The sequence below is a fragment of the Phycodurus eques genome, chromosome 21, assembly GCF_024500275.1.
Source record: "Phycodurus eques isolate BA_2022a chromosome 21, UOR_Pequ_1.1, whole genome shotgun sequence".
NCBI classification, from domain to species: Eukaryota; Metazoa; Chordata; class Actinopteri; order Syngnathiformes; family Syngnathidae; genus Phycodurus; species Phycodurus eques.
This window is the reverse complement of record NC_084545.1, coordinates 8,010,465-8,025,241: the sequence shown is the minus strand read 5'-3', so window position 1 is coordinate 8,025,241 and position 14,777 is coordinate 8,010,465. Positions and strand designations below refer to the sequence as shown.

The following is a 14,777-nucleotide window of genomic DNA, read 5'->3' as shown; positions in this document are numbered from 1 at the left end:
TCCAGCGGGATCCTTTCTATACTAATGACTTATGACTTGCTGCACTTGCCCTGCCGGCCCAGCCCCCCTTTTCAATTTTACGCTACAGGACTGGCTTTCCACAGCTCAAGTACCCTGCAAGCTTGGCCACGCCCACGTTAGGTTAAACAATATTGAATTTAAGTATACATACACATTATTTGGAACTAGTGAGCTGGGGCGAGTGTCAATTTACAAACTGCAAATTTGTTAAGCATGGTGGTTTTCGCAACATAAATAAAAAGGTTGACACGTGAGCATTTGCATGAAATTATGAAGATGTGCTATGTTTAAATGAAATAGGCCTAGGATGGGGAGCTGAGAATATGCAAAAAAAAAAGTCAAGTGCGAATGCCGCACAGTGATTCACCAGCAGACTGACTGACGTCTCTCCGGTGTTGCACAGCAAGTCCCGCAGCCCGCTGCTTATTTTGCACAGCCGAGCCGAGCCGAGCAGTCGACAGTCGCCGCCGCAACAGACACACGGGGAAAAAAAAGAAAGAAGGACAGAAAGAAGTTCAGCAACGACTGGCGCTAGTTTTGCGGCATGTTCAACCTGCGGCAACCTCCGTTTAAAAACACCAACCCAGCAACTATTTGATTTTTCTGTGTGCTGGCTCTATTTGTTTCGCCTTTTCTTGCCCTTACAGCTCATGTAAAGAAACCTCTCAACAGTGCAACGATGTGGACCTCTCATGATACCGCTGGATTTATTTTCCTAGCTGGGTTTTGTGTGCATTTTGGATTCTCCTTTGAAGGTAAGACTTCCAAGGCTGCGGGGTGCGAGAAACTGTTAAAAAAGTGCGCAGTTTTTTGTTGTTGTTTTTTTTTCCCTGCAAAAGCAACGAGGCTCTTTGGAGGAAAGCGCTAAATTTTTGTAAGTAAGATGGCTTATTAAAACGTCCAAGAAAAGGGACAATGCCATCACGATGAAAGACCAACGCAAAAATAAATCAAATAAATAATAAAATGCAACTGGTTATTGCTTGGTGTGTTTCAGCGCTCGAGTCTCAGATGCTCTCATAATAAAACGTGTTCTAGTTCGAAGGAAAATTGTGTGGTTATCAAACAAATCTGTCTCATTAAGAAAAAGATTCAGCAGCACAGCTCGCTGCTAAATGTCACTGTCCGAGGTTCTGAAAAGCATCTGCCCTTCTTCATGCATTGGTTCCAATTCCTCGATGCTTCTCGTGGGCATTATAATTCAAAACAACGAACTTCTAGACGACCACGAGGAAACAGATATATTTCTTTTTTTCAAAATTTCCTCCAAAAGTCATTTTTCACTCTTTCACTGTTCCTAATTCACTCTGCGCAATACCTGCATCGCAATGACATGCAGAATAGTCAAAAGCTTGTGATTTTCTGTGTGCATTCACTGAACAATGTAGTTCTTTTGATGAGAAGACAGGAGGGGGTGAGACGATGACAAAAAATGCCTAGGTAGTTAATTCCTGCTTATTTCTATGCGTGCAGACATCACCGAATTATACCCACAATGCTTTCTCTCATTCCCCTGCTCTCCCTCTTTGCTTCACTCATTATCTCTGCAACTCCCGCCCCCGTGCATCTCCCTTCCATCTTCTGCAGGTCGCTTCACTGATCTACCCTCTAACATGACGGTTAAAGAGGGACAAAACATAGAGATGGCGTGCGCTTTTCAGAGCGGAACCACGTCAGTTTATTTGGAGATCCAGTGGTGGTTCGTGAAAGCGCCGGAACCTACTGAGGCTGTGGAGGATGTGGACGCTGAAGAGGTAAAAAGGGCCGCCTTTTAAGAGATGTGCTGGTTGCGTTTTTAAGGCGTGCATTCATTTGAAGAATAAGCCCAACTTGAATAAGCACGTCAGTCATGTTCAGCTCCAACGTGGGGAAAACGTGACCTTCGATTGATATAAATGTGGTCCAAAGGTTTGGAGTCAGGCTTTAAGATAACCTCATGTGACACTGGCACATTGCTATATTGAGAAAAATCACACATGGACAGATCAGTATCCCCACATTGGATAGTCAACAGTATTAACAGTTAGGTAATGAGTTTTGTTAAATCAACCAAGGAAGAATAGAGGGAAATCATTAATCATGAACTAATCCAGGGATAACAATAAAGAAACATTTTGCTCATTTGGGATATTACTTCCAAGATGACTCCGAGAGTGAGCCCAGCACTTTGTGCACAAGCACCCAAGAGCCTCATTTAAAATCGCCACAGCGTCTTTTGCTGCTACCGCCGGGTATGACGTCTTGATCTTGAGCCAATGAGCCACCGCTGAGCAGATGAATGTTTCAAATATGTTTACTGCATCGAGATGGGCGGGAACGGCTTCTTACGTATTGTATGGCAGGTATCCGTATGTGTCAAGACTGATAATACGTTGGATTTATTGTGACAAACGTCAACCTGAGCTCTTTCAATCACCATGACTACAGGGAGTGATATACAGTGTATGTGTGTGTGGGTGCGTGTGCGTGCACGCGCGCGCAACAGTATTTTGGAAATCCATGAGGCTTTAATTATTGTTCCATTGTTGCACAGCTCTTATAACATCATTGGCCAGGCTTTGATGTGGATTTGATCCCCACATGACTCTTGGGTGTTAGGCTTAAAAGGCCTACTGATGCAGACATTACACTGTTGCCCACATTTATTACTTGGAAGGCTGTTTGTCCGCTAGGGGAAGGGAGAGAGTGGAAATTATTGAAACTATGACACTACAAGATGAAAACAGAAGCATGTTAAGTAAGTGATGTTTTTGCAAGGGTGACATTTTGAGCAAACTGGTAGCAATTAGTGAGTGAAAAAATGTTGTCTGGTAGCGGGATGTGTGGGTGGATGCATTTACTTTCAACATCCAAGGATATATATTTGGTGAGGACGTCAACAAATGTTGCTGACAATTTGCTTCCTGGGTTACTTTATTTCACTCTGTGTAAAAAGCTTAGAGTTAGAGCCGTCGTTTGCCTTCACGGACGGCTGCCTTAATTCTTCATTGCACATATTCAGCAAGGTGTGGAATTTTGGGGTGGATACTCGCTTACCATGTCAGCATTAAGCTGTTTCTGCATATTTGAAGGCTGCTCTTTAGAACTGCAAATCCCCCTATTCATCTCAGCCAAAGTACTGGCCACCTTAGGTACATCTGCACAGTCCAATGAGATCTCATACATGAATTTAGTGACGTTCAATACCACTTTTATTCAGACCGATACAAGTACGAGTATTCACTCGAGTACTCACCGATAGCGAGAACCACTGCAGAATCATAGAATTATATAGAATTATGAACAAAGAAATGTTTTTCTTTCTTTCTGATGCTGAACATGACTCCCCTATATGTCAAAGTGCCGCAGTGTAGCACCAACCACTGGCAAGGAGGAATTACTCAATGTCAGATGATTTTGCCTTAAGTATCAGTGGCTGGTATCGGCAACCTTCATAAGTACCCGATACCTTGAAATAAAGCCAGTATCGTCACAATACTGACACATGGTATTGGTACTCGCCCATACAAATATAATTATGCCCAGTCTTAGAGTGGGAACCAGTTCTGTGTGTGTTGAAGTGCTGTTCTGCACCACTGTGAACTACAAACACAAAACAAACATTTGTGTATAACTAATACATCTCTTGACAGCAAGGATCTGAAAATGAGCATTATTATTGATTTTTTTCTCTCTGTTATTTAACTGATACAAATTCAGTGCTTGTGTAAGAAACCAGCCAGGGAAGATATGACATTTGAGATGTATGATGTTATGCTCAGACGAAACAATTGTGAACTACCTCTTGAGATTTTACTAGCAAATTACACATTAAACTCTAGATTATGTTCAAACTGGACTATTTATCAGCAATATTCGAATCACTGCTCCTGCATGAGTTTAGGATGCATGGTCTCTGCTGTGATGTATTTTCAAAAGGGTGGAAAGTCAAGCAGTGCACTTCAAACATGTTTGTACAAATATCCTCATTTTCTTCATCATGTTGGCACAATTGTCAAGTGTCCCCAAAATATGTCTTTGTTACGTAATGACTGCTGCTCCACACCAGCCTGTCAGTATGTGATACAAGGCAGGGTGGATACATGCCCTTATTTTGTTTAAACATACAGTAATTCATTCCCGACCATGAAAAATGAGATGTGTTGGCGCGTGTCCGATCTTTTGCGGTCTTCTACAAAGCAATGGGCCTGACCCTTGGCCAACAGTTCGAAACCTCATATTTCTTTTTCTTAGAGAGGAGCAGCACTAATTACGGTTTCTGCAGATTTACAGTTCAGTGGCACCCTGACTTATGGCTGCCCAACTTGTAAGCTTTTCTAGTTGCGAGAAGTCGATTATTTGATATTTTGCTTTGTGTCGCGAGCCAAAATTTAAACTTCTACTTTGTACTTTGCCACTTGAGTAAAGTCGATGGTGCAATTTCAGCCATTGATTGAACAGTACAAACAGTCAAACAGAAATGCAAAATACAAACACAGAGATAAACTGGGAAGGTGGACAGTTCCATTTGTGCCATGTTAATTAAGTGGTGAATAACGTTTCCTCCACTTTGTTCAAAATGATATAATTTTATGTGTAAGCCTGCCAATTGTATCTGTCTTGCTGTTTGATTTTGGACCATTTAAAAAAAAACATTTGTCAAAATTCGTGCACCATTTAATTGTAAAATAAGCAGTAGATGGCGGCACGGTGGATGACTGGTTAGAGCGTCAGCCTCACAGTTCTGAGGAGCGGGGTTCAATCCCCTGCCCCGCCTGTGTGGAGTTTGCATGTTCTCCCCGTGCCTGCGTGGGTTTTCTCCGGGCACTCCGGTTTCCTCCCACATCCCAAAACATGCATTAATTGGAGACTCTAAATTGCCCGTAGGTGTGAATGTGAGTGCGAATGGTTGTTTGTTTGTATGTGCCCTGCGATTGGCGGGCAACCAGTTCAGGGTGTACCCCGCCTCCTGCCCGATGATAGCTGGGATAGGCTCCAGCACGCCCGTGACCCTAGTGAGGAGAAGCGGAACGGAAAATGGATGGATGGATAAGCAGTAGATATTTAATTAATTACACATTTAAAATGTGAACTATTTAATGTGACTTTAACAAACTGCTGACGATTAACGTTGACTGTGAAAGGTTACACGCGATAGCACATTCAGTAATACTGTATAATATTACTAAGTCATTGAGAATTCAGTAAATGTCACAATGCCAGTGATGCCCTTACAACATTAGATATGCAGCCTTCATTAATTTAACATAAAGTACAATGTAGCCTACAGCTATGATATAAAATGTAAATATAAGCATAATACAAGCAAATGTTTTGTTGTAAAGTATTATTCTATATGTCCATAAAGGAGAGCCACACTATAAATTATTAAAAAAAAAAAAAAAAAAATGCCAGTCCTTAGACTTCTCACTTGGCACTGGCCTTATTTCTGCCAGTTAGTTAAACCTTACCAAATGTACAATATATGGGCCTGTGTGGGGCCGATAACACATCAGAAGAGCACTTTCTAACCTAGGGGGGCTGTGGCGAAGAAGGGGGTAGCTGATAAATGTATTTTTTTTTTTAAGTCCTTGAAAAATCCTCACTAAATATAAACAAATTGTTCTCAGTTGTACACACGCTTACTTCTGGAAGCACGACTCAAATGACTCGGTACATGATAGACCCCCAAAAACAATCAGTCATGCAACAGTGTTTCCTCAGAACAATTTGAATGGGTGCATATGCACATGCATTGAATATTCTTCAAAGCAAAAAAAAAAAAAAAAAAAAAAAAGGCATCCCAACTCTAAAGCTGCTTTACACACATAAAGTGCACACATCTCAAAGAGAGAAGACAATTCATGGCACTGTTAGTACTCATATTTCCCAAATGTTTTTTTTTCATTTAAAATGAGATACTGCTAAAACATAATCACGCACAAGCACACACACACACACACTGACAGGAAAAAGCATCAATCGGAAAAAAAAAAAAAAGTCGTTACGCTGCTGAAAGGATTTCCTACAACTGTGATGATGTTGATTCAAGTCGGAGCAAAAGAAACAGAGGAGCGGGGCAAACCAAATGTGAGCGAAACGCTTGTTACGAAATGCAGAGATTGCTGCTTCATTAGTTATGGTATGGCAGTTGCAGCTCTTATTCAATCAGGCAATAAATCAAGGTATTCCACAAGCCCCTTTTTTCCCTCAACAAAATGGCATGTACGTTGATACAAAGGCAGAGAGATAGTGCTCATTAAAAACAAAACATAGGATTACTCATTGCTACGGTTCCCTATATTAACGTGTCTCTACAAAGCGACTGCTTAATGGGCGGTGCATACGAGAATCCCCTTGATGATAGTAAAGTTCATGGATGAGGCGCGTCAGGAGTCATTTCATTTTAATCAATATAAACACTGGCTTGTATGTGAAGAATAAATGTATTCAGTGGGTACTCTTGTTGGTATTTGTTTATCACATATCAATAAATAATTGAGGTATACCACTATGATTATATATGTGTATGCAGTGTGTTTTTCTGGACCTAATACTACAATAATAAAAGTAATACAAGTAGGGAAGAGGCTATTCCAAAGCACTTGGGATAGGCTCCGGAAATCTGTTACCCTGAACAGCATAAGTGGGATTGGAAATGGATGGATGTAATACTATACAGTGTTAGGGGAATCGGGATTGAGTCCTGCTGCGAATAGTGAAAATCCACGAGTAATTGACGCCCACTCAAAACATTTGTAATTGCCTATACTGTATATCCTGCAAGATAGAATCAAAGCACTTTTATTTCTATTAGACAAGGCTGTGGCCTGACTAAATGAAGCTTCTAAACTCACTTCAACCTGGATCCTTGATTCCACAAGTTGAAGTCAAAGCAATAATTTGATATTAGACATGGCTGTGGCCTGAGTCCAAAAACAGTGAATATGTTGAATATGAATATGAATATGCACATGCATTGCATATTCTTCAAAGCAAAAAAAAAAAAAAGGCATCTCAACTCTAAAGCTGCTTTACACACATAAAGTGCACACATCTCAGTCTCGGCGCCCTTTGCACAATGGTCATTGCACCGGACTATTGCAATATTAGTCATTCGAACTGCTATAAGTGCATCTTTTTGCACAATTGTAAAAAAAATAAATAATGTCCCGGTATTACCAGATAACTAGCAACCCTTTACTGCTCAGTGACTGTGTTTTTCTCAATATCTCTATGTCTCAAAAGTGTTCTCTGTCAATTGACTGTCTGTTGTCGTACTAGAGCGGCTCCAACTACCGGAGACCAATTCCTTGTGTGTTTTTTGGACATACTTGGCAAATAAAGATGATTCTGATTCTAACGTGAGTTTTTCAGCAAATAACGGCGAATTGGTTCCCCAAAGTCATTTGTACAAGGCTGCCGTAATATAAGTATATACGTATACAGTACCTGTGATAAGATGAGGACTGTTTAGGATCTTTTCAAGTTGGACTTGCAATTTCAAACAATGAAGTACTAAATTTTTGGCATGTAAAGGGTATGGACACTTTAATGTGCTTGTGAAAATGATTGTGTTGATGAGGATTTTGTTGCAATTTTGACAGTCACTGAAAATTCACCTTTATTCTCATAATATTATTATATTTCTAACTTTATTATATAGATTTAGTTATATAATGTGTTACAAAATATTTTTGATAAATTGTACTTAAACAAAAAAAATTCATTTTCATTGTGACACTAATTTTCATTCATAGTTAAACAAAAGAAAAATGACAATTTGATTTCGCAACCTCTGTCTTTTATTCTGATGGTGTGGATTAAGTTGATGTCAAAGTTGATCATCCTTTTTTAGCCAGTTAATCCGGCCTTTGCTGTTTGACATGAAGTCAATACTCTAAGTAAATCTCTACAATCCCTTTCCACAGCTAATTCTATTTGATTTAGGATTATGCTTGGATATAACGGGGAAAAAAAACTAAATGCCGGTCATTTATGTGAAGGGGGGCACGGTGAGTGACTGGTTGGCACATCTGCCTCACAGTTCTGAGGACCGGGGTTCGAATCCTGATCCTTTCAAACAGTACTCGTAGAGTGTCGTCCAAAGCTTGACAATAAGTACACAAGGAAAACAAACTGCTCAGAAGAGATTCATGTCTTTATGAAGTGTTGAAGCAAAATGAAATCAAAACAAGGACATTATATTTACTGCAGTTATGTAATAGTGCATTCCTTTTAGCTGTTTTATTTGTATTGAGTATTTAGCATATCAAAATATAATGAAAAATTAGGGTGATGGTTGATAATGATAGCCATGTTCAAAAAAATAATAATCTTATCGTGTCTGATTGTATTTTTCTATCATATGGCTATAACCAGCAGTATCATATACCATAATTTTCTTTTCAGAAAGTATAGGACTGGTAGGTGGAGAAGCAAGGCAGTGAGATAACGTGCTAAAATATTGGCTTTGAAGCAAATGTACACACCCGTAATATTGAATTTATAATAAATTCATTTTACATTTAATATCTCTAACACTGCCTGAAGTGCATTTCGGCACTGCAGCTGGATTTACCTGATGTGGAATATGCTAAACTACATTTCCATTTCAGTGAGATACATTAAAAAAATAAAATAAGTGAGTGGAAATAATGCAAGACTGCCCAGCAGCTAAATATGGGATAAGTTGGATCCTGCGGTCAGAATATAAATGTACTATAATTGACTATTACCTAAAAGATGCACTGAGACTCTTTGACCAAAATGCAACCGAATCGCAGCATCAAGTCATTTATTTTGCAAGCAAGTTAGTAAATCGGGTGGGAGTAACAATAAAGAATAATTGAAGCCATTAAATACTGTGCTATTTGGTAACCTTACCAAATAGCCGTGCACTTTCATTGCTGCCCAAGTGCAGCCTCCTCCAGCGCTTGAACTGACATAACACCACCTGGAGTCGTGATGCACGATGCCTCATTCTGGTAACTACTGCCATCAGCCTCAGTCCACAATCGGTAATGATTGTAATGGTTTTCAAATGGTTTGCAGTGAACATGAGCTCTCTGCAGGATAACTGCTGCTTGCGTTTTGGTAAATGCACGCATACGCACACACACACACACACACACACACACACACACACACACACACACACACACACGTGTTGACAGGTGCTTCCTGTTCTGGTTTCTCTATGGGACTGCTTGAAGCTCACTGTCAGGCTCAGGTACAGAAATCGGTCACAGAAACTCTTGTTCTTTTAGAATCAATCGTAGCTACTCTGTTACTGAGTTGTGGCGCTGCAACTCACTGCCTGTGTTCTAATTACCAGGGGGAATATGGCATTTGATTTTTCATTTTTATTTCATTTCTACCAACTTTTAGAAGGTTGACGCAAGATTAGTACACATGTAACGGTGGTGAACCATTTTCTTTCTTACTTTTGTTTTTCTCCTTTCTGCCCAGTCAATTTTTACTCACACATTTCTGCATTAACCCATAAAACCCATAAACCCATACCATTTAACGAAAGAGACATTTGTACAGTAAACCCCTGCATAAGATGCATCTGTTTGTAGCCTGTTTGGAGCCTTTTATTTACCATGTGCTATGATGTAATGTAATGTATGATGTAACTATTTCACATACAGTTTGTTGTCCATGTATTTTTTTTGTTTTGCATTGTTACTCTCTATCTGCTGCCGGGTCGGCATTGCAAATGGGTATCAGTTTCTCATTTACATTATCTGGATACATCAAGCTTTAATGAATACAATAAATGCATATTCACAGTTTGGCATCTGCAAATGTTCCTGCAAATGAAACCTATCCTCCTATTTGCTGTTTTTGGGTTCAGGCCAAAGCCATGTCTAGTGTAAAAATATTGCTTTGGCGCTATCTTGTGGCCAAGGAACTGTGTTGACGTGAGGAGGGGAGTTTCAATTAGTCAGGCCTCAGCCTTGACTAACAGAAACAAAATGCTTTGTCGCCGTCCTGTGGCATGTATTGCTAATTCCAAACCTTTTGGGTGGTTGTCAATTAGTAGCCAATTTTTGCTATTTATGGCAGGGGTGAGGGGAGGTTGCCTTTCTATGCCATGCAAACTAAACAATGCTATCAACCATGGCTCAGCTTAGGCTTTTCCATGACTGTTTATTGATTTCCTATCTGTGTGCAGATTGTCAATTTGATCAGTTTGAGTGGTCTTGCTCTCGTGTCCAACCACTCACTTCCCAACACCTCTCTTGTGTCCACTAGTCTCATTATGCTACCAGGACTTTATTGCCTCTTCATGGAGGCTTTACATTATACTCTTATACATTAGTCTGTAAAAACAGAATGTATACTTGTTGTCTGCTCTGCTTCTCATGTACCTATTTTGTATTAATTCATTATGTATTGTACATTACCCATTGCACTTATTCCATAATTGAATTATTTAATACCAATTGCTGTGTGTTCTCTTCAGAAAGTGTATTTTCACTGCAAGGTGATTGAATTGAGGTTTAGAGAGTATGCCATCGATTACATCGCAGGGGAGAAGACAGTCTAGAGATAACCGTAAAAGAGTTTATTGCGATAATAACAATTACATAGGTATACATATATATACACACACACACACGTATATGGCAGGTAGGGCTGAAAATATGATGCATGAAACAGTGAGAGTGTGAATCGTTGCCTCTCTGTATGTGACCTGTGATTGAATGACGACAACTCCAGGAGGTATCACGGTGTGTATTTATAGAAACTCATTTCGGTATCTTAATTGATATTAAAAGAAAATGAATTGTGCAATGTGCCGCTTGCAGATGTTAGATATTTTTCCCCTCTGAAAACCCACATTGAGTTACACAAGGCAATGCCACTTTCAAAATCCACCTAATTAGTCAAATACCCATTTGTGTCTGAAGGTCTTTCAGAATGATTAATTACAGACTTAATCTGAATACACGTTTCATACTAGGGCCTCGAGTAAAAACATGAAGGAAAAAGTCTCATTTAAAACTGTGTCTTTTATACTGTACATTATTTACTGCTGACACTTTTGACCATGTTGGTGTGATAGTTGAAAGAATGCATGGCTTTATGTCAGTACCATCCATCCATCCATTGTCTTCCGCTTATCCGAGGTCGGGTCGCGGGGGCAGCTGCCTCAGCAGGGAAGCCCAGAATTCCCTCTCCCCAGCCACTTTCTCTAGCTCTTCCGAGGGGATCCCGAGGCAAGCCGAGAGACGTAGTCTCACCAGCGTGTCCTGGTTCGTCCCCGGGGTCTCCTCCCGGTGGGACGTGCCCGGAACACCTCACCAGGGAGACGTCCGGGAGGCATCCTAAGCAGATGCCCGAGGCATCTCATCTGGCTCCTCACAATGCGGAGGAGCAGCGGCTCTATTCTGAGATCCTCCCGGATTACCAAGCTTCTCACCCTCTCTCTAAGGGAGAGCCCGGACACCCTGCGGAGGAAACTCATTTCGGCCGCTTGTATCCGGGATCTTGTTCTTTCGGTCACGGCCCACAGCTCGTGACCATAGGTGAGGGTAGGAACGTAGAGCGACCAGGTAAATCGAGAGCTTCGCCTTTCGGCTTAGCTCCTTCTTTACCACAACGGATCGATCCAAAGTCTGCATCACTGCAGACGCTGCACCGATCCGCCTGTCGATCTCCCGTTCCATTCTTCCCTCACTCGTGAACAAAACCCCAAGATACTTGAACTCCTCCACTTGGGGCAGGATCTCATCCCCGACCCCTTATGTCATTACCTCCTTATGTATTCCAAGAGCATTTTCTCTGCTCCTTTTTTGAAAGATTATTCTCTCATATGAGATCTCTAAAGTCTGATGTTTTGAACTGTAGCGAATTATGAGATCCTAACTGTATGGACCTTGGCCTTTTTAATGACTATGCTTCATTTATTAAAATAAATCCTCTGATACACTGTTATTATAATCTGTAGTAATTCAAACGCTATTTTAACAAGTCCGTGACTAAAATTTGCTTTTTAATGTTTTTAAAATGTTTTCATTGCTGATCGCATGAAACAATTGCCAACAACAATACTAAATCAGATTCAGTGCTGTTTTGATGTCTGACTTCCTTCCCTTGCTTGATTTCCTCTGTGCAGACCGATGTGGCTTTTATCAAATAATAGCAATTTATTGTGGAGCAGAAAATTGGCTGGCAGCTGTGGTGCTACATCTTCAGTGCACGGCAGCACTCATGGCGAAGTCGCAATGATTGTCTTGGTTTGATTGGCTCCACGTCCGAGCCACAATGTGTCACAGTGTGACCCAGTGGGATCAAAGCTCTGTTAGCAGCGTCGTGTCACATCAAGAGCCAGTTACCAAGCATCACTTTCTGATGAGCTCAGAGTGAAAACGGGCGGGGACAACAGTGCTCGGACATCTTTGGCACAGAATTAATCACCCTTGGAATAATACTAATGATTTTCATCTGTTGCCATTCATCCAGAATAAAACATGATCGCAGATTAACATAACGATAAGTATATGTATCTGGATGTAATTCTTTTTGTACATGCCAACAAAACTTTTACAATTTTTGTTCATTTTAAAATTTAATTATTGTCCGAGCAGCGACTGCTTGACCCATGTTGATTGCATTTATCTTCTTGTGGATGAATAAGATGGTGGAGCTGGGAGGAGTGAACGGACAAGCAGATGGAAAAAACATATGGGAGCTGTGATGCAATAAGGGTACTTGAAGCCTCTAGGGAAATATGTAGAAGATTCGTACATGCGTGGTAAATAATTCTCATTTACTTTCCTATGTGAATCAACACAGCTCTTTTTATGAGGAAGACAGTGACATGAACACAGTTGACGCTTGCAGCAGGGAGGATTAATTCAAGCAAGATGTCAGTACTTCTTGTTCAGGATTAAATAACAGTGGGGACACAAATATTCATCTTATACTCTTATAAGTATAATGTTTGGGGCCCACAATAATATAACCAGATCAGTTATGACTCTGCATGAGGGGCTTTGACCCTCCAGACGCAGCAGTGAGTGAGTTTGTCTTACTTTAGTAGTATTATTTAAATTAGGAATAAAGCTGTGTATAATAACGTCTTGAGCAGGAAAAAGAACCCGGCCAACTCAGTGATCTGGTGATGCGCCTCCTACAAGCTTGCTAAAGCATATATTAGTTGTTAAGGGGGAGTTTGCAATTTAACATAAAAAATATCCAACAACAAAAAAAACTGTTTTTCATATTTGTTAAAACAGTCAGTATGATAAAAATGGTCTGTGAAAAAATTTGCTGTCTCTGGCCCGATCTTGTGTCTCAAATTTGAGATACAAGAAACTTCTACACCCGAGGAAAAACAACCAATCAGAGACAGAAGATGTGACTTTCGAGGGCTGAATCATTCGTTGCCCACTCTCGGTTGCCCCCCTCCCTCATAGTTGTGTGCCGGCCAGAGGGATGATTTAAATATATCATAATGATGGTAATAGTAATAACAATAATAATGTGGACCTCGAAAGCTGTCTGCCCGTGCCCTGATCAAATTAAGCAAACTCGTGTTGCGACCCACTGCCACCAAAGAAAATGTGGTTGTCCATTACTCTTACAATTTTATATTATTTATATTATCATGAGAACATATACAACACTGATCTTCACACAACAACACATTCACTGCCACCAGTGTTTTATAATACCAATGCACCAAACTATTTTCTGTCTTCGGATATACAGTATTAAAGTGATGGCTTAAAATATGACTTTGATGTTGGGCGTAAAACGCCATTGAAAATATTCCACCTTGATCTGCTTTTAAACCAGTGTGATTTATAACTCGACCTTTGACCCTTCCTTGAGTTGTGAAATACAATATTCTCGAGGCATTTTCTCCTCTGTTAAATCCTACACATATTAACTCACACAGACATATTTTCAGTTCTGCATTCAGTCCTGTTGTACTGTATGTGACAGAGGTTAAACCATTGTCACATATAAGGGGTCAGCAACTGTTGGTGGCCCATGTAGAAGCCGATCTAACGCTAGATAAGACCATCTGGGAGATGTAAGTCTATCTATGCTGTCATTATTAGTCCTGACACCACTGGTACACTGTCAACTAAAAGAAAGTTAATCCAATTCAGTCTTGAAATATAACTTGTCCGATCCACGGGGCTCCTTTTCACAATGGAGTAGAAGCTCCTTGAAATGCTTCTGATTTGACAGGATACTGAGACCAGTGGGATGGTGACCTTTCAGTTGCATAGTCAGTTGCATTGTAGCGCTTAGTTAATTAATGTGATTTAGAGAGTCCATTAAAAATTGAATCATTCCATATTTGTTTTTTTTTTTAATCATTATTATACAGTATATATTATATATTTTGTATGAGTAGTCGTATTATCATGCTACTAAATGTGTCTTCTCGTGAGGAATTCGACTCATATTAAAAACTCACAATAAACCTTTTTGAAGCTAGGACTCGCAGAGCGGATTAGGAATGTCTGTTGTGTCTTCATTATGAGTGACTGATGTGAAATTACACATTAACATTTAAAACAGACAGACACTAGAGACAAACACTTGGTTAATGTATTTCATCAATAGACTACATGGCTAGACTTTTCATTTGAAGAGACCGCCCGCTATTCGAGAGGCCGAGACCTGCCGCGAACAGCACAAATCTATGAGTAATTGACGTCCTCCTAAAAAGATTATTACTGTAATGTAATTGCCTGCTGATGCCACAATATGACAGCAAATGACTTCATGTGTCCAGATGCAGC

At 40.2% G+C, this 14,777-nt stretch overlaps 1 protein-coding gene across 1 annotated transcript in view; it reads left to right on the top strand.

Moving 5' to 3' along the window:
* Positions 1 to 356: 356 nt before the first annotated feature.
* The window catches only part of vstm2a (V-set and transmembrane domain containing 2A), a 49,070-nt gene continuing 34,649 nt past the window's right edge, over positions 357 to 14,777 (top strand). The window contains exons 1-2 of the mRNA XM_061666987.1: positions 357 to 776; positions 1,609 to 1,775. Coding sequence (XP_061522971.1) covers positions 701 to 776; positions 1,609 to 1,775 — 243 coding nt within the window. The 5' untranslated portion in view covers positions 357 to 700. The remainder of the gene's footprint in view (positions 777 to 1,608; positions 1,776 to 14,777) is intronic.